This window comes from Columba livia, chromosome 1 (genome assembly GCF_036013475.1).
Source record: "Columba livia isolate bColLiv1 breed racing homer chromosome 1, bColLiv1.pat.W.v2, whole genome shotgun sequence".
In the NCBI taxonomy this organism is placed as follows: domain Eukaryota; kingdom Metazoa; phylum Chordata; class Aves; order Columbiformes; family Columbidae; genus Columba; species Columba livia.
In genome coordinates, this window is record NC_088602.1 from 211841047 (window position 1) to 211860712 (window position 19666).

General features: G+C 58.8%; 1 protein-coding gene across 11 annotated transcripts in view; it reads right to left on the reverse strand.

Annotated features, from left to right (window-relative positions):
• Positions 1-19666, reverse strand: part of SHANK3 (SH3 and multiple ankyrin repeat domains 3) — a 370798-nt gene that overhangs the window by 117494 nt on the left and 233638 nt on the right. For all 11 annotated transcript variants that reach the window (XR_010469752.1, XM_065049482.1, XM_065049478.1 and 8 more), the window contains exon 15: positions 12981-13056. Coding sequence is in view for 10 of the 11 variants with exons in the window: in XM_065049482.1 (XP_064905554.1) it covers positions 12981-13056 (76 nt within the window). In the remaining variant the exon portion in view is untranslated. The remainder of the gene's footprint in view (positions 1-12980; positions 13057-19666) is intronic.

Below are 19666 nucleotides of genomic sequence, written 5' to 3' on the forward strand. Positions count from 1 at the left end.
AGGCCCTGCTCAAAGGTCTGTCTCCATCTTTCTTCTCGGCCCCTTTTCAGTGCAGAAAGGCTGCACTAAAGTCTCCTGGGGCTTCTGTTCTCCATCTGAACAGCCCAGCTCTCTCACCTGTCCCCAGCAGAGCTGTTCCAGCCTCGGGTCACTCCTGGGGCTCCGCTGGCCCCTCTCCAGCAGGTCCGTGTCTCTCTTCATTCGGTGGCCCCGGAGCTGGACTCCTCGTGGGGATGCACAAGCGCAGAGTCCACAGTGATCTTCAGCCGTTTAACAATAAATATCCCTCAGTGTTCAAAGCGTTTGTGTTATTGCCAAAGCGACAGCACTCAGCCCCGGCCAGCGGTGTCCAGCCTGTCCGTGTGTGCTGACGGGACCCCGGGTACGAGGGACATCTCCCGGCCCCCATGGCCACCAGGACCTGGTCAGACCCAGCTCGCAGGTGCCTGCGAGCAGCGAAACAGCGATCACAGCATTTCTGTTCCGACTAGATGATTTGCATCACATTTTCAGTCCTTGCTCCTACAAAGCGTGTTTCTAGCAGATATATCACGAGGGTTCGGATCACCCGCCTCTGTAATGTCAGCACAAGTCACGAGTTGCTGTGCTGGAACAGTTGCAGGCAGCTGAACTCCGAGAGGAAACGCCATCACAAACCGAGAGCTCGTGCTGCATGCGATTGGCGTGACACCACTGGCATAAAGATCTTGGCCAACGTTTGCCCAAGGACAGCTCAGAACAAACCTGCAGCAGGACCCTCCCATTTTAACAGAGCTCAAGGGACGCGGCAGATCCCGCCTCGGCTGGGAAGTTAATTCCTTCCTCCTTCCCCTCTGCTCTGCCCTGGGGAGACCACATCTGGAATATTGTGTCCAGTTGTGGCCCCTCAGTTCCAGCAGGACAGGGAACTGCTGCAGAGAGTCCAGCGCAGCCACCAAGATGCTGGAGGGAGTGGAGCATCTCCCGTGTGAGGAAAGGCTGAGGGAGCTGGGGCTCTGGAGCTGGACAAGAGGACACTGAGGGGGGACTCATTCATGGGGATCAATATGGAAAGGGGGAGTGTCAGGAGGATGGAGCCAGGCTCTTCTGGTGACAACCAGTGACAGGACAAGGGGCAATGGGTGCAAACTGGAACACAGGAGGTTCCACTTGACTATGAGAAGCAACTTGTTTGGGGTGAGGGTGGCAGAGCCTGGCCCAGGCTGCCCAGGGGGGTTGTGGAATCTCCTGTGCAGACATTCCAACCCGCCTGGACATGTTCCTGTGCGACCTCACCTGGGCGTTCCTGCTCCAGCAGGGGGATTGGACTGGATGATCTTTTGAGGTCCCTTCCAATCCCAAACATACTGTGATACTGTGAAATTCTGGAAACTCGAGAAATCCCAGGCCTTGGCAGGACTGCCAGGAACGACACAAGAACTACCAACCACCAGCGTGACTCCAGTCCTGCGTCAATTAACAGAATGCGGCTTTGTGGGAAGAGGGAATAGAAAATGCCACCGGTGTGGTTAATGTGAGGAGGATCCTGTCGAGCATCCTGTCAAGATCCCGGTACAACTGCTGATGGGAACCACAGGACACCCTGCGCTGCAGCCTGAGGGTTTGGTACCGCCGCACGAGTTAACTCCGCACAGCGCAGCGTCTGGCCGGAGCTATCAGGGTGCTCAGAGGCCGGACAACACAGTCCGAGGCAGGAGCCATGGCCCGGGCAGCTCGGAGCCCCACAGCACCAGTCTGGTCTGTACTGTGGCCCCCCCGCACCAGCCTGGTCCATACTGTGGCCCCACAGGACAATCTGGTCCACACTGTGGCCCCCCATCACCAGCCTGGTCGTACCGCAGGCCGGGCTGCACCAGCTGCCCAACCCTGGCACCCCCGGGGCCGTGTCCCCATCACCGCGGCAGCACCAGGGCTGGCCCCACGGGAACCGGGATAACGAACCACATCCAGCTGGTGAACAACAGCGTAAATCCCCATTTGGGAACAGGAGACCTTTGTGTTTGAAGAGGATACGAGGAGCGGTGCACCGCAGAGGAGCGCTCGTCAGAGCGGCCCCGGCTGCGGCACCGAGCACTCCGGACAAGAAGAGATTCTAATGCAGGTAAATGCAAAGTATGGAAACTGCAGGCTCTGTTCTCAGGGTGAGAGACATCCTTGAATAGCAACAACTTAAAAAGTGTAAACTGCCACCTCCTGAGCTCCCACTGCAATCAAGGGAAGAGAGGCCATCTCTGGGCTTATAGAAGTGACACAGAGGAAGCAGAAGATGCTCTTCCCTCTGCACACACAGGTAAGAGTTCCCCGGAACGGCCGGCTGGCGTCTTCAGGAATGGTGAGAAAACAGAGACTTCAAGGCAATACAGAAAACCCCAGGAGTAGGAAACGAAGTCTTGCAATGTGAAATCCAGCTGGATTTATTCCTATCAAAGAGAAGGTCAAAAGGCATCTAGATCACCATACGTACGGAAAGAAAAATCCTTTCAATATTTTAGAACTGTCAAACAACACTGAGAAAACAAACTGGATTTCAAGACATGACTCACGAGCCTTGAAATGGGGCAGAAGTCCCACCAGAGGGGCCGCCGAGCCCCGCGCTCCGTACGAGCCCAGGCTGTGCGCAGCGGCTGCGCGCCCTGGAGCGGCTCGCAGCCCCCGTCCTCCCGCTCCTGCCCGCGCTGGGGCTGCTCCGGGACAGGGGGAAACAGCAAGTGGCCGGAGGAGGAGAAAGGGGCCGCTCCCTGCGCCGTGCGAGCACCCGCACGCTGCGGCACAAACAGCCACCCTGCGCCAAGAGGGGCAGAAACAACCCCCGGGTCAGCGCGGTGGAAACGCGGGGCTTTCGGCCCCTTCGCGCCCTGCGGTGTCCACCCGCTGCGGGAAAAGCGCAGCGGCAAACCCGGCCGCGGGCGGGCTGTGCAGGCAGAGAACAGCTGGTCCTGCCACACGCCAGCCTCTCCGTCTTTGTAATCAAATACAATAGCTGGGGAAATGTAATGCGCCCGTATACACAGGAAATAAAACTAAACGTAATTGCCCCTTCTCTCTCATATTTTACCTAAACAGAAAACATTTTTGGTAATTCCTACCTATTTAACTGGGCTATTGTGAGTTGAAGAAGTGCTGGAGGAAAGAGCATCTGACACCGTTTTTTAAATTTCATTTGTTTATAATGATGTGATTATCTCCTGTCGGGAAGAACAAGGACCAGTAGACTCTAATCAGAAGAAAATCCACCAAAATTCACTAAGAAGATACCGTAAGCATCTGCAGCATTTTTCATAATTCCGGCTTCTGCAGATAAAGCTGCAGCTCGGAGACCTCTGACAACCTCCCGTCATACCTGTTTTCTCGCTTTCCGGAAATAAGCACAAATGCCTTGCAACTGCTCCCGTGGAACAAACACCTTTGTTTGGCTCTGCCCGGGACACGCGGCCCCAGCCCCGACGCAGCGCTGAACGGGGTGAGACTGCACTACACCCACAGGAACCAGGGCCTGCACCAGGGCCGGCGCAGGAATCCCTCACACCCGACACTGCTAACAGCTCCTGGTTTAAAACGGGCTTTACTGTACAATGAGACACGTTCAGTAACTACCCAGACCTTCCTGTCTAACGCTCTGCTACCCTCGCGACCAGCAGTGTTCTCCCCGCTGGCTCCTGTCCCGGTTGCTGCCCGGCTCTTGTCCCGGTTGCTGCCCGGCTCTTGTCCCGGTTGCTGCCCGGCTCCTGTCCCGGTTGCTGCCCGGCTCCTGTCCTGGTTGCTGCCCGGCCCCTGTCCCGGTTGCTGCTCGGCTCCTGTCCCGGTCGCTGCCCGGCTCCTGTCCCGGTCGCTGCCCGGCTCCTGTCCCGGTTGCTGCCCGGCTCCTGTCCTGGTTGCTGCCCGGCCCCTGTCCTGGTTGCTGCCCGGCTCCTGTCCCGGTCGCTGCCCGGCTCTTGTCCTGGTCGCTGCCCGGCTCCTGTCCCGGTCGCTGCCCGGCTCCTGTCCTGGTTGCTGCCCGGCTCCTGTCCCGGTTGCTGCTCGGCTCCTGTCCCGGTCGCTGCCCGGCTCCTGTCCCGGTTGCTGCCCGGCTCCTGTCCCGGTCGCTGCCCGGCTCCTGTCCTGCTCCAACGGCGCGGTGCAGTTTGTTCCCACCCCTGCGCTCCAGTGATGCATTTGCAGACTGTGACCTTGCCCTCCGCACAGCACCTCTATTTACACCGCACCGGCGCTAAGGAGGGGGTTTGCTGGGCTTCTCTTTGGATATCCCATTACCTTTGGGTTTTCACAACATTTTGTTGTTGCCGATTGACGTTCAGCTTCGGATTCACCGTAAATTCTGAACTTTTTCTCCATTCTCTCTTTCCTGCATTTGCGCAGCCCATTACTTTTCTTCAAGTGTGATCATTTGCATTTATCCTTACCGAACTGCAGCTAAGCATTTTCAAACAATAGTTTCTACTTGTCAAGATGATTCTGAATCCTCAGCCTGCCTACAAATGTGCAGTGTTTGCAGTGACTCACCGAGGGCATCTGCAATGTCCTGGTCCCTCATCAAGCGACTATTCTTGTCCAGAAAAGGGGAGGATGATGTTCCAACACTTTGGGAGCTGAACTCAGCAGAGGGGCTGCCGGTTTTATTTCTGCTCCTGCAGGTCCCAAGTCAGGGAACAACAAGAACAATGCTGCAAACGTTCCCAGGGCACAATGCTGGGAAGGGAGCGCAGGTCCTGGTGCAGCGAGATGGGCCGTGTCGTGTCGGGGACGGTGTCTCAAGTCCCAGAGACTTTCCTGGGGAAGCCCCTGTATTTCTGCATCACGCCAGCAGGTTTAACCGAGCAGCTGACCAAGAGGTTTTGGTGACAGCCCCTCGAGGAGGATGCATCGTGCCCAAGCTCTGACGTGTCCAGCCCAGATGAGGTTACACAGGAAGGTGTCCAGGCGGGTTGGAATGTCTGCAAGAAGGAGACTCCACAACCCCCTGGGCAGCCTGGGCCAGGCTCTGCCACCCTCACCCCAAACAAGTTGCTTCTCATATTCCAGTGGAACCTCCTGTGTTGCAGTTTGCACCCATTGCCCCTTGTCCTGTCACTGGTTGTCACAACGTGCAGCATCAGAGAAACCTTCCACACCTTGCTCACAGACACCAAATGGGTGGTAAGAAAAGAAAGTTTTCAAGGACCAACCGAAGAACTGCAGAGCGGAACAAAACCAACCAAGTCCCATGGCTGTAAAATGTCCGAAGAACCAAGTCAGCCCTTCATCTCTCAAGGCAGCCGAGAAGAAAGGAAAAGGCTCCAACACGGTCTGACTTGTGCTGTTCTTCCCGCTGGGCTGAAGGAACGAGAACACACCCTCTACGGAACCGGTGGCTTTGCGTGCTTGATCTAGGTTGCTGGTTTTGTGCAGTTAGTCCTGAGCGCTCAGTTGCGCTCACTGTAGAGTACGGAGGGAGGCAGACCCCTTCACATGGTGTCCTTTTGGGAAGCAGAGGACGAGGACGTGGCGCTCAGCACACCAGGGTCTGGTGACACAGCGTCCTCTCGTGAGCAACGGGCAGCGACAAACAGCAAAGGGCAGAGCCCCAGAGACAGCAGGAGGCCAGGGAGGCCAGGGAGGCCAGGGAGGCCAGGGCGCCGCGTCCCCGCCAGCGCGCCCCTGCCGCCAGCCCCGCCGCTCGGCGCTGCCGGGCCACAGAGCTGCTCTTCAGCAAGCTCCTGCTCCCAGCTCAAAGCCATTTATATTTTTGGCCTCCACAACGCGCAGTAGGAATAAATTCTACAGCTAATCACCTGCAGTGTGACAAGGTACTTTGTTTTATTTTAATCTTGCTGCTTGCTAATTCCACAGAGTGCCACCTCATTCCTTTGTGCTGAGAAATCACCATTGTTCCATATTCACCTTCTCCTTGCCTACTCACGATCCCATATAACTCTGTCATCAATTCCTTGGGCCCCTCTTCCCCGAGCTGAGGAGTTCCAGCCCATGTCATCGCAGATGGAAAGCGATCTGTGCTCTGGTCACCCTTGCTGGTTCCTCTGAACCTTTTCTAATGCCTCTGATCCAGGTGGGTAAACTACAACTGCAAGTAAGAGGCTGTCAAACCCTGGATTTATATAGAATATAATGCTATTTAGGTGATCTTCTATTTCTTTCCTATTTCCTCACATCCTGTATGTGTCACCAGCTGCTGAGAACTACCCACGGCTCCCAAACCTCCTGCAGTAAAACGCACAATGGGAACCCATCGCTAAGGAGTCTGCTCTTAGAGACTTCCAGCCCAGGGACAGCGGGTGCCGGAGACCCGTCTCAGACAGACGAGATGGTTGGTGACCAACAGCGCCACCGCTGGCACCTCTTCGAGTTCACAGAATCACAGAATCACGGGATGTCAGGGGTGAAGGGCCCTGGAAAGCCCATCCAGTGCAATCCCCCATGGAGCAGGAACACCCAGATGAGGTTACACAGGAAGGTGTCCAGGCGGGTTGGAATGTCTGCACAGAAGGAGACTCCACAACCCCCTGGGCAGCCTGGGCCAGGCTCTGCCACCCTCACCAGGAACAAGTTTCTTCTCAAATTTAAGTGGAACCTCCTGTGTTCCAGTTTGCACCCATTGCCCCTTGTCCTGTCCCTGGTTGTCACCAGAAGAGCCTGGCTCCATCCTCCTGACACTCCCCCTTTCCATACTGATCCCCAGGAATGAGTCACCCCTCAGTCTCCTCTTGTCCAGCTCCAGAGCCCCAGCTCCCTCAGCCTTTCCTCACATGGGAGATGCTCCACTCCCTCCAGCATCTTGGTGGCTGCGCTGGACTCTCTCCTGCGTTCTGGTTGTGTTCCGTCCATCACTTGACCCAGACCCTTTGCCAATCCCCCGCAGGGCCCCCTGAGCCGCTCTGCTGACAAATCGAGGCCGGTGCCGCCGTCCGTCCCAGCGCGCCCCCCGGCTTCAGCGTCTGCAGGGCGACTGGCAGCGACACCCGGCGCTTCACGGGAGGAAAAGCCGAAGGGAAACCCCGCTAACTTTTCTGCACTCGGCAAATGATTTTTGGGCAGATTGTTCACCCGTTTCCCACGGCCTGCTTTTTAAACAGGTAACCACTTGTCCTGAATATGTTTTTAAACAAGAGAAGGAAGGGGCTCAGCAAACAGTTCCCCTTCCCAATGCTCCTTTCATCTTTAACGAGCAGCTCCGACAGCTGGCGCTGGCTGCGCTCTGCTTCCATCACTTCATTATGTCATTACCCGCTCCTAGTTCTTGAATAAAAGCGGCCACAAAGCCTCCTATTACCCACCAGTTCCGAGCTCCTGATTTTCAGAAGGAGCTGAGCACCCTGCCCCAGGGCTGGGCGGCAAAGCTCGGCTTTGGGGGAGCTCACTGCTCCCCACGTTCTCCAAACCCGCTGCCAGAGAGCTAAGCGGTCCCAGAAGATACTGCTTAAAAAGACTATTTTGAAGGCATGTTAATTTGACAAGTGGGATTATACAGAAGCCTTTTCAAGAACAGATTTAGTTTTCTGCTTCCACACCTGTGTCGTTGCTATAGAAATGGAGGCTGCAGATTCCCTTTTCCCAAGCAGCGCGTGGCCTGTCCCCCGGCAAAGGGGCCTCTGTGGACCTGCTGCCGCCCTCCGAGCAGCAGCCCCAGCTGCACAAACCAGAGCCGTCCCCTGTTCCCTCCCTGTTTCCAAGCACAAAGCTCCTCTGCAGGGGTTCCCGGTGCCGGTCACCGCGGCCCCGTCCCTGCTCTCACCAAGCCCGGCCTGTAATGCGGCTTCTCCCTGGCCTTGCTAATGAGTCACCACCCGACAGAACGACAGGACAAGCCGATGCGGCTCCTGGCTCCAGACCACAACGGGCAGGGCAGAACAGGGCTGGTCCAACCTGCCCACACACCCCAGTGTCCCAAACCAACAGCTGGGGCTGAATGGACAAGGCTGGAGGAACCTGTCTCAGAGCACACGCAGCCAGGAACCGCTCGAGGAGATCCAGAGCGGCTCCTTCCGCTTGGTTTGCTCTGGAACAAGGGGAACCAGCTCTTTGCTCGTGTCCCCCCTGGCTCCGTTTGGCCCCAGGACACCGGGTGTGGGGAAATCGGGGTCCTGGTGTGGGGTGCAGTGCACTGGGGTTGCCTGGGATCCAGTTAATTTTCTCCGGGGCTGTGTTTTGGATCGGTGCTGAAACAGTCCTGATGGCACCGCGACGGTTCAGCCATCGCTGAGCAGCGCTCACCCAGCACCAAGGGCTGTTCTACTGCTCCCCACAGCCAGTGCTGGGGACACAGGGAGCTGGGAGGGGACACGCTGGGACAGCTGCCCCCAGGGACACCCCACCCCATTGACGTCACGCTCAGTATATACACCAGGGGCACAGCTGGCCAGGGAGCCGCTGCTCAGGGTGGGCTGGGCATGGGCTGGTTGTGGTGAGCAACAGTTGTCACTGCACAGCCCCGCAGGCTGTTAGTGCTGCAGGAGCTGTGCAGGTCCCAGCCCCACCTGCTCACGCAGGGTCACAGAGCAGATCACACAGGATCCCAGGGGTTGCAATGGCTCACAGGAGACTCCACTTGCATCACTTGTCTTTTTTGGGCTTTACTTCTCCCTGTTATTTTCCTTTTAATTACAAATTATTATTACTTTATTTCAATTTTAAACTGTTCTTATCTCTGCCCATGGGCTTTCTCACTTTTACCCTTCCCGTGCTCTTCCCCCATCCTGCTTGGGTGGGGTGAGTGAGCGGCTGTGTGGTACCCACTGCGGGCTGGGGTTAAATCGGGACAGCAGGTAAGGAGCTGGGACCGATGGGGAGTACAAGCTATGGCCCCACGGCCACCAGGGGTGATCCCTGTGGGGACCCAGAGACGAGAAGGAAGAGCAGGAACTGCATCCGCACGGCGTAGCCACGGTCACCACGCTCTTCATGTCAGGGGAAAGAAGAAATAGCAAGTTACTGGTGCCGTCCCAAGGATCTAGAGGTGGTTTTACCACCCTTACATTAGGGATTTGCTCACCCAGCCCACCTGCTCAGGTGGGGGCACCGGGGGCAGTTGGGAGCAGCGGGTTCTTGGCTGGAGGGGGCTGGTGGACACTGTCACCTGCCAGCGCCCCATGGAGGCGGCAGGACAGAGACCCTGGGGGCACAGGGATGGGCCAAGAGGCAACGGGCAAGAAATCCCAACGAGAGGCAGAGAGAACTTCTTCACCCTGGAAAGCCGGCCTGGGACACGGCCCCGGCGCTGGGGGACCTTCCACCATGAGACCAGCAACCCGCTCCAGCTGGCACTGCTCGGAGCCACCGGCTGTGCGGGGAGCCCAGACGTGCCGCCAGCCCCAGCCGTCCTGCAGATGTGCGCACCGACACCTCGGGTCAGTCACAGCGCGCAGGGGCACAGACAGCCCTGCCCACAGGCTCCTCCACGGCTCTCCTCCCTCCCCAGGGGAGGCCCCTCCAGATGGCTGTGGATGCTCCCGCTGTAATCTCTCTCTCTGGTCAACTAATCCCCGTGATTGAACAATAATAAAAAATAAATCCTAAATTGTCTATTGCTCCCAATTCTTTTCCTTCCCAGCTGTGCCCTGTAGAACGTGGGCTCTTAATTTCATAGAGTTAATTTCCAATCACTTTAATCTCTTCCCTGAACACAGTCCATCAGAGAAGTCCATTCCCCTTGTGACTGCCTCCTGCTGAAAGGCACAAGCTCAGGCTGCTCTCCCTGTTTCAGACCAGACTGGCCTTGCTGAGCCCGGTCCCTGCTCACCCTCGGGCTCTGGGAAGCTCCCGCTGGTGCAGCCTCGTGGCCTCGTCCCCCCGTAACCACAGTGATGTTCCGGGGACTGGGGGGAGCTGCCCCAGAACAGCCCCCAGACCCCGGCCGTGCTGGTGATGCTGCGGCTCGGGAACGGCGGCTCCCCAACAGAACACACTTCTGCTCGGCACACAGCCCGGTACCTTCTCACGCTCTCAGATACACCCCTCCATACACTCGTAGCTTTCCTTTCACCTGATTAAGTCCAAAGGGAGTCAGTGACGTGCCCTGCCCAAACCTGCCGTCCAGCTGTGTGGATGCTGTTCCCTGATCCACCGCACAGGGGATCCACTCAAGCCCGCAACCATTCCAAAGGCTTCTCCTGAAATCTAAAGTCCTTTCTGTGTCATTTTCTCAAGTACTTTAGGTCGTTCCTCAAACGCTGTCGTTATGTTAACCCCCTCCCACGTTTGGGCCTCCAGTGAAGTCAGGGAGGGCGGCAAGTGCTCTCCTGCAAACCGCGTGGCTCGATCTGCTGCAGTGATCTCCCAGCGCCTTCGTTTGCTCTTCGGTTCTGCTCTCCAGGAATCCATCCGCCTGAACGTTTAGTGTTTTAATAAACGGGGGAAGAGCCCACTTTGTTGATCCTGTTTGGAAGGAGATCCTGACCCACCACACGAATCCTCACACCTCACTGCTGACCAGCACCCGCTGGCCCTGAGCTTTCTGCCACGGAGTCCCCAGCCGGGCTCTGCGTACGCAGAAGCCTGTGAATGGTTTTTCAGCCTTGGGGCCGTCGCGGCGCTTTCTGAACCCCTCGGCGTTTGGCTCTCAGAGCCTCACTCAGCAGGAGCCACCCAAGTTAACATAGGTTGGATGGAAAACCCCCTCCCGCTGTCCGCTGCCCACCGTCCTGCTTCAGGACGTGTCCACGTGGCACTTAGGGACACGGGGCAGTGGTGGACCTGGCAGTGTCAGGTTTATGGTTGGATTTGATGATCTTAAAGGTCTTTTCCAACCAAATGATTCCATGGTTCAGTACGTCAGGTTCCAACACGGAACCGACAGCCCGGGATCAGGTGTCTCTGGTTCACCTTTTCCTGTCACACATTTATGGACTTAGTCCCCTTCTCCTTCACCAGCACCGTCCCAGCTTGAGCGTGTCCGTCTGTCTCACCACACCTCTCTGGAACACCATGCACAGTCTTGAGCACCTCTTAGTTTTCTCTTAGTTTTTGTTTAAATCTGAAAGACCAGAACTGCACGTGGGTTTCAAGAGGCGTGTATAGTACAGGTTTATGCAAAGATACTAATAATTATGTTTTCCTTTTTGTTTTGGTGGTTCGCATGGTTCTGAGTGCTGGGGTTTCGGTTGGTTTGTTGGTTTGTTTCCTGTGTTATAGTTCCAAATGTTTCGCAGGTTTGGGCTAGACTCACTTGAAGCCCCAAATCCCGTCCCGAGCAGCCGCCGGTCCAACAGCTGCACCCAACGGGAATGGCTGCTCCTGGTGTTTTCCCACGTCCGTCACTGCTCGTTTGCCGGCGCCGATGCTCGGCTGCGCTTTGGCCAGCACCAGCGGCATCACGGACCCTCCTTCCAACTGCTTCACTTGTACTTTCCGACCTGCTCTTCCATGGGGGTTTTCTTAATGCCTCAGCACTAAAACAAGTCACAGCGACGTCAGATCTCTATTCCTAAGCAATTATAAAGAACTGAAAGGTCTTTAACGGGAAGAGAACCTCACAGTGTTTCTTCTCGTGTGTGTTATTTTGCACGTGCCAAAATAAAGTCATGTTACTATTGCTCTATTTACCAACCCAGCTTGATGCAACCCCATTCACCTACCCTCCCTTTGCTTAAGGAACCTAATTTTGACTCATCTGCCAACTTTGACTTATTTCCCGCCCTGTAAGGCCAAGAGGCACCAGCAAGCCCTGCACAGCCCCTCTGGGGCTGCCTGGAGCGCCCAGCCGTGCTGCAAACGGGCCGTTCCCCCATGTGCCTTCTCTGCTGATTTCCGAGTCACAGCAGCATTTTCTCCTTGCTCCACGATCAGCTGATGTGAACAGCCCCGGAGAAGCACGCGCGGGACTGCCGGGGACCAAACCGAGAGGAAAAGTGCTCAGGCCCACGGAGACAGATTTGGGGTACGAAGCTCGGGAAGCAGAACGCTCGCTGCCCCGCTCACAGCCTTCGGGAGAACTCTGCTTCGCGTGACCCATCAGCACAATTTGCTCCTGTCCCGTCACAAGTGACAATGGCCATCGGTTCCTCTGACGACCAGCACTTCCCAAGAGCACTATCGCCTGACTGCAAATGTCGTGTTCAGGGTGACCCCAGTGCCCCAGGACCCGCTGCCCAGCGTGTGCTCCTGACCCAACCCAGACGCGTCCCCAGGCCCGGCCCCCCCGTGTCCAGCAGCCACACGCGCCCCCGGCCCCGCAAAAACCAGCAACGTCACCCTGGCTGTCACCACCAGTCCCTGTCGAGTTCCATCACCCGCCCAATGGCCGGTCCCCACCGGGGGCTCCATCGCCACCTACCAGAGCAGCCCCGGGACACCCCTGTCATCTGGCACACTCAGTGCTGCCAGTGGGTTGGGGTGACAGCTGTCCCTGTGCCACCCTGCACCACAGCGTCCCCGTGCCACCCTGCACCACAGCATCCCCGTGCCACCCTCCACCACAGCGTCCCTGTGCCATCCTGGACCACAGCGTCCCCGTGCCACCCTGCACAACAGTGTCCCTGCACCACAGTGTCCCCATGCCACCCTGCACCACAGTGTCCCTGCACCACAGTGTCCCCATGCCACCCTGCACCACAGTGTCCCTGCACCACAGCATCTCCGTGCCACCCAGCACCACAGCGTCCCCATGGCACCCTGCACCACAGTGTCCCCACACCACAGCGTCCCCGTGCCACCCTGCACCTCAGCATCCTCATCCCTGCCTCCCCAGAGCAGAGCTGGAACTCGGCATCCGCACCCAACGCCTGTTCTGCAGTTCTCCAGCACACCGAAGTTCTCCGGAACGTTGGCTCCCCAGCGGAGCCGCGAGCCAGGCTGCCCGGCAGCTCCAACGTCCTGTTCTAAGCCTTACCTAGGACGTGTCATTTAGACTGTAACCGAAGTGACCAAATCAACCAGAAAAGTTTCCTTCCCATGCAATTAACGCAACGTACACTGCTCCGTCAGGCAAAGGAGACACTTCTTCCATGGAAACGGATATCTCGTAATCCCGAAGCAAAGGTGCTGGCGCTTACCTGTGAGAGGTGAAATTGTCGTACGAGCCCACGGTATAATGTCGGAAGAGCCGCTTTGTTCTGTCTTCTCTGGTTTCTACAAGAGAAAGCAGACACATCACAAAGCTGCGAGCTAAAGGAACGCTGCTCCGTTGTCTCCGCTTCCCTGCACGGACACAAACAGGGCGAGTCCCGCTCTCATGCAAACGTTCCTCCACGAACAAGTGATAATCTGTGCAGACACGTGCCAGCGTGAGCAGCCCCGCGCGCGCTCGTGTACGGTCCCACATGCGCACATCAGACAATCTCTTCACTAGAACCGCCAAAGCACGTCAACGCGTTGAGTTCCACCAGGACCCGGAGGCAGAGCCGCAGGACGGTGACCACGGGAAGGCAAACTCGCTCCGCGGCTCCTCCCGTCTCTGCTCGCCACGCCAGCCCCGCGGCTGGGGCACAGGACAGGCCCAGGACAGGCGGGGACAGTCCTGGACAGCCCTGCTTCACACCTGCACTCACCGAGCTCTGCGAGTGCACAGGAGCGACGTGGAGGGAACCCGGGAACCCAGAGCCACTCATGTCACCTCTTGTCCCAGGCACACTTGGGTCACCTCTTGTCCCAGAGACACTCCTGTCACTTCTTGTCCCAGAGACACGTGAGTCACCTCTTATCCCAGGCACACTTGTGTCACCTCTTGTCCCAGAGACACTTGTGTCACCTCTCATCCCAGAGACACTCGTGTCACCTCTTGTCCCAGGGACACTTGTGTCACCCCTCATCCCAGACACACTTGTGTCACCTCTTGTCCCAAACACACTTGTGTCACCCCTCATCCCAGACACACTTGTGTCACCTCTTGTCCCAGACACACTTGTGTCACCTTTCGTCCCAGACACACTTGTGTCACCTCTCGTCCCAGACACACTTGTGTCACCTCTCGTCCCAGCCCTGACAGCAGCGTTGACTCGGGGCCGTGGGCGCTTCAGGCCGCGCTTGTTGGCCAAACCTCCGTGCGGGTGTGACACCCCACGTGTCCACTCGTGGGCCTCAGCAGCGTGAACAGCCCAGAGACCCCCCGCCTGAGCTGTGATCCGACACTGAAAGAGCCGCGCGGGCCCGTGGGCCGTGGGTGCTCAAGGACTCGGCCAGACCCGCGGCACGGCAGAAATGCCGCTGCAGACGCCCGAACACGGTCTGCGGCCCACGGCTCGACGGGAGACAGGGCAGGGACGGGAAAGAATTTCAGCTGCCCTCCAGGCTGCAGTGCGGTCACAGGACCGACCCCTGCAGTGCGGTGACAGCACTGACCCCTGCAGTGCGGTCACAGGACTGACCCCTGCAGTGCGGTGACAGCACTGACCCCTGCAGTGCGGTGAGAGCACTGACCCCTGCAGTGCGGTGACAGGACCGACCCCCGCAGGGCTGCAGTGCAGTGACAGCACTGACCCCTCCAGGGCTGCAGTGCGGTGACAGGACTGACCCCTGCAGTGCAGTGACACAACTGACCCCTGCAATGCGGTGACAGGACTGACCCCTGCAGTGCAGTGACAGGACTGACCCCTGCAGTGCAGTGACACAACTGACCCCTGCAGTGCAGTGACAGGACTGACCCCTGCAGGGTTGCAGTGCAGTGACAGGACCGACCCCCGCAGGGCTGCAGTGCAGTGACAGCACTGACCCCTGCAGTGCAGTGACAGGACTGCAGACTCCAGTTTGTCACCGTTTCCCTGCGGAGCCCCTGGCGCTGCTCACTGCAGCACTGGCTACGGCACCGCGCGGTGCTGCTCTGTTTGCACTCAGCAGGTCTTTAAAACATTAACGAGGGCAGTTGGGTAGAAGGAACAGACCAAGGGGTGAGTAAGAGAGGAAATAAACAGCAAAGTATTGATAAAACTCACCATTTTCCTTTAGCAGGGACACCAACTGTTTGCGCCCAAAGCAGTAACGGCACAAAGCAAACAGTTCTAACCTGCGCTGGAGCTCAGAACGGCAACAGCCGGCGGGGCTGCGAAGCAGAGGGGCTGTTTGCTGGTGCCGCAGCACCGTCGGTGCAGCGAGCTTTGGGTGAAGCCCCGGACAGGAGCGACTCTCAGACCTTTCAGCCTGGCCCCGCGCTCACACGAAGCCATCGCTGCCGCCACAGGGAAACGCTGCCGCGGCACCAGCGTCCCAGCCGGGGGACACACGACTGGCCGCGAGGTGGCACCGCAGCGTGTCACCCCACGTGCCGTCCCTCCCGCACACCTGCAGCGGCGCTGGCTGTCCCGGCCACCCGTCACCGCGCCCGGGGACCGGCTGCGGCCTCCCAGTGCCCAACAGGACCCGCACAGGTACAAGGGACATTCCCCCACATGGGTACAAGGGACAGTAATCTGCATGGGGTACAAGGGACATTCCTCAGCACAAGGTACAAGGGACATTCCTCCACATGGGTACAAGGGACAGTTCTCTGCATGGGGTACAAGGGACATTCCCCACATGGGTACAAGGGACATTCCTCAACACAGGGTACCAGGGACATCCTCCCACATGGGTACAAGGGACATTCCTCCACATGGGTACAAGGGACAGTTCTCTGCATGGGGTACAAGGGACATTCCCCCACATGGGTACAAGGGACATTCCTCAACACAGGGTACCAGGGACATCCCCCCACATGGGTACAAGGGACATTCCCCCACATGGGTACAAGGGACAGTGCTCTGCATGGGGTACAAGGGACATTCCCCCACATGGGTACAAGGGACATTCCTCAACACAGGGTACCAGGGACATCCCCCCACATGGGTACAAGGGACATTCCCCCACATGGGTACAAGGGACAGTGCTCTGCATGGGGTACCAGGGACATTCCACCACAGGGTACCAGGGACATTTCCCCACATGGGTACAAGGGACGCTCCTCCGCGCAGCCGTCCTGCTCCAGGCCCTCGCCCTCCTCGCGCACCGCTCCGCGCACAGAACACGCTGACTATTGGCAAGGCTGAAACAACAATTCACTTCACCAAACTTCAGCAATAAAATCGCACAGACAGGACTTGTTTCTGCTACTGAAAACGCAGCTTTGCTCCGCCCTGCCCGATTCTTGGGTGTCTGCTCCTCTGGCACGTTTGGAGTTTTTAGCTTTCTCCCTTGTTTCTCAGCAGAGCCGCGGAACAGCCCCGGCGCCGGGTGCCCGAACACGCCCCACGCCACGCGGCCCCGGCTGCGGCAGCGCCTGCAAACGGGCGAGCGAGACAGTCCGCTGGGACGCCGCAAGAAGACGGTTCTGTACCATTATTAAAATTGCAAAATGTTTCCTAAATGGTGTTTCTGCCACCTTCATCTCACTAGTTTTTCGTTTCTATTTTTGCATGTGCTTTATAGTGCAGAGAATATTAGCAGAGTAGTGCAGGTATATGATCGATACGTAAATACACGTGTGCAGGAGGGGTGTGCTCAAGGGCTTTTTTACTGAGGCGCAGGCGATCAAGACGGAGAGAGCCCAGCGCAGGGGACGTGCAGCATCACAGGGACGAGCGCGGGGGCGCTGATCCCCGGACACGAGTGCCCGGCAAAGCCCAGGTGGGCTGTGAGGCCACAGCCACGAGTGCCCGGTGCGGTGCGGCCCAGCCCCACGGTGCCACCAGTGCTGGTGCGGCACAGCCCGGCCCTGCGGTGCCACCAGTGCCCGGTGTGGTGCAGGCGACCCTGTGGTGCCACCAGTGCCCGGTGTGGTGCAGCCCGGCCGCGCAGTGACACCAGTGCCCGGCGCGGTGCAGGCGGCCCCGCGGTGCCACCAGTGTCTGTGCGGTGCAGTCCGGCCCCGCGGTGCCACCAGTGCCCGGTGCGGTGCAGCCCGGCCCCGCGGTGCCACCAGTGCCCGGTGCAGTGCAGCCTGGCCCTGCGGTGCCACCAATGCCTGGTGCGGTGCAGCCCGGCCCCGCGGTGCCACCAGTGCCCGGTGCGGTGCAGTCCGGCCCCACGGTGCCACCAGTGCCCGGTGCGGTGCAGCCCGGCCCCACGGTGCCGGCCCAGCTGGGGATGTCCAGAGCAGGAGCAGCCCCCGGTGAGCCAGCATGGCGTGCTCCCCGTCACCGGTTACCTAAGGAGGGAGATTTCCTGGAGCCTGACGGTGCAGGGGGGGCCGACGGCTTCCCGTGACTCCTCCGATGAGGGGGGCGTCCACCGCACCCTGGCCCTGCCGTCCTGGGAGAAGCTGTCTCAAAGAACCGAGGAGTTAATCTTAGCAGCAGAAAGGCACGCTACGCCAAGAAATGGAGATGATAGCGACTGATGAGCACAGCAACACACCACGAAGAGTTAAAGGCAATAACCCTTTCACCTGGACCACCTAAGAGTCGGGGGACGGGGGCTGCACCCCGGCAGCACAACCCAAGCACCCCGGCCACGAGGAGAGCGAGGCACCGCGTGTTCTGGAGGGGTGACGGGCTGCGGTGAAGCGCCCGCGCCTGCTCCCTCCCCGCTGCTTCCGACACGGAGCAGAACACCCTCCCGCTCCGGCTGCCACGGAGCTGCCGCTGAGCAGACACGGCAGAGGCCTCAACCAGACCCAAAACGTCCGGGCACAGCAGTCTCCTTGTGCCCGGGAACGGGCTGGCACCCACAGCCCTGTACAACCTGACGTGGGTGTAGGAAAAATGGAGAGGGATGGAGGGAAGGAGCGGGGAATGCGGGACGGCTGGCTGGCGCTCGGGGAGGCAGCAGCATGGCCCAGCCCCGGCAACCCACGGCAGCAGTGGTGTGAACACACACCCTCCCCACTTCACGGCACACGATGACACTGCTCCATAAGGGACACTCGCAGATCCCTCAGCCCCTGAGCTGCTGCCCCAGCACAGCAGACCCCGCTGGGACAGGGACCCCTGCTGCCCCCCAACCTCAGCCCCTTCTCCACCCACCTGCTCCTCATCATCACCCCCGCCTGCCCCCCGCACGCACAGACATGCGGATCTCATCTGCAAACACCCCCGAGACCTCGCTCCAGAGAAAAGAACAGATCTGGTGACGGGAGCTGGATTTATGGCTGTCTGCAGCCCAAAGGCTCGTTCCCTTCTCCACTCCTAAATATAGCAGCTGCCGAGCGCTGCTTAATGGAGCCGTCACGGCAGCACCGGGGCCGCGGCTGATGGATGGAGACATCACCGGGGATGGGTGTGGAGAGCGGGTCTGCGTTTAGCGAAGGAGCCGGGGACACCGGGACAGCCCGGTGCCGGGGTGGTGGCAGCACAGGGGACAAGACACGCAGGGAACCGGGGAGGGGAACACGCAGCATGGGAAAACCACAGCCTGGAAGGCAGGGGGAGCCCGTGTGTGGGTGCAGGCTGCGCTGGCTGCACTGGCTGCACTCACTGCTCCGCACACGGGCTGCACTGGCTGCGCTGGCTGCACTGGCTGCACTCACTGCTCCAAACACAGGCTACACTGGCTGCACTGACTGCTCTGCACACGGGCTGCGCTGGCTGCACTGGCTGCACTCACTGCTCCGCACACGGGCTGCACTGGCTGCACTGGCTGCACTGGCTGCACTGGCTGCACTGGCTGCTCCGCACACTGGCTGCACTGGCTGCACTCACTGCTCTGCACACGGGTTGCACTGGCTGTACTCACTGCTCTGCACACGGGCTGCACTGGCTGTACTCACTGCTCTGCACACTGGCTGCACTGGCTGCACTCACTGCTCTGCACACGGGTTGCACTGGCTGCACTGGCTGCACTGGCTGCACTCACTGCTCTGCACACGGGCTGCACTGGCTGCACTGGCTGCACTGGCTGCACTCACTGCTCTGCACACGGGCTGCACTGGCTGCACTCACTGCTCTGCACACGGGCTGCACTGGCTGCACTCACTGCTCTGCACACGGGCTGCACTGGCTGCACTCACTGCTCTGCACACGGGCTGCACTGGCTGTACTCACTGCTCTGCACACGGGCTGCACTGGCTGTACTCACTGCTCTGCACACTGGCTGCACTGGCTGCACTGACTGCTCTGCACACGGGCTGCACTGGCTGCACTGGCTGCACTGGCTGCACTGGCTGCACTCACTGCTCCGCACACGGGCTGCACTGGCTGCACTGGCTGCGCTCGCTGCTCCGCACGCTGCCCGTAAAGCGCTCCTGGGAAGCTTCTAAAGGGCAGTTCTTCCTAGGTAAGTCTGCCTAATACATTAGATACAAATACAGGAATATTAACATCCCGTGGGTGGCCAGGAGCCATCTGGACGTGCCACAGAGAAGGTTCTGGAGAGACGCAGCTCTGACCCAAACCGACCGGACAGTCTCCCGGGCCAGAGCCGGCTGAGGAGCCACCCACACGCACTCCGGCACCAACACCGCCCGCCAACGGGAAAACAACTCCTTTGGAATGTGAAAACACACCTTCTAGTCCCTACAGAATGTGGGAATGATATTCCTAAATACTACTTAGAATTTAATTTACTTCAATTTAATCTTATTAAACGCCAGATTTATGCACCCTTATCACTGGCAGTGATTTCCCCTTCATCACGTATTTCTGACCGAGCGCTGCTGCAGCAGCAGCAGCACGTCCGCGGCAGCTGTTGTGTTCTCCGGCGCCAGGCACGAGTGCCCCCAGCCCCAGGGGCTGGACCTGCAGCCAACGTGTTCCCGGCGGCAGCGGCTGCTGCCCGGGGCTGCGCTGCGGCGCCGCAAAGAGTGACAAGCCATGGTTTGGAAACTGATCTCTCT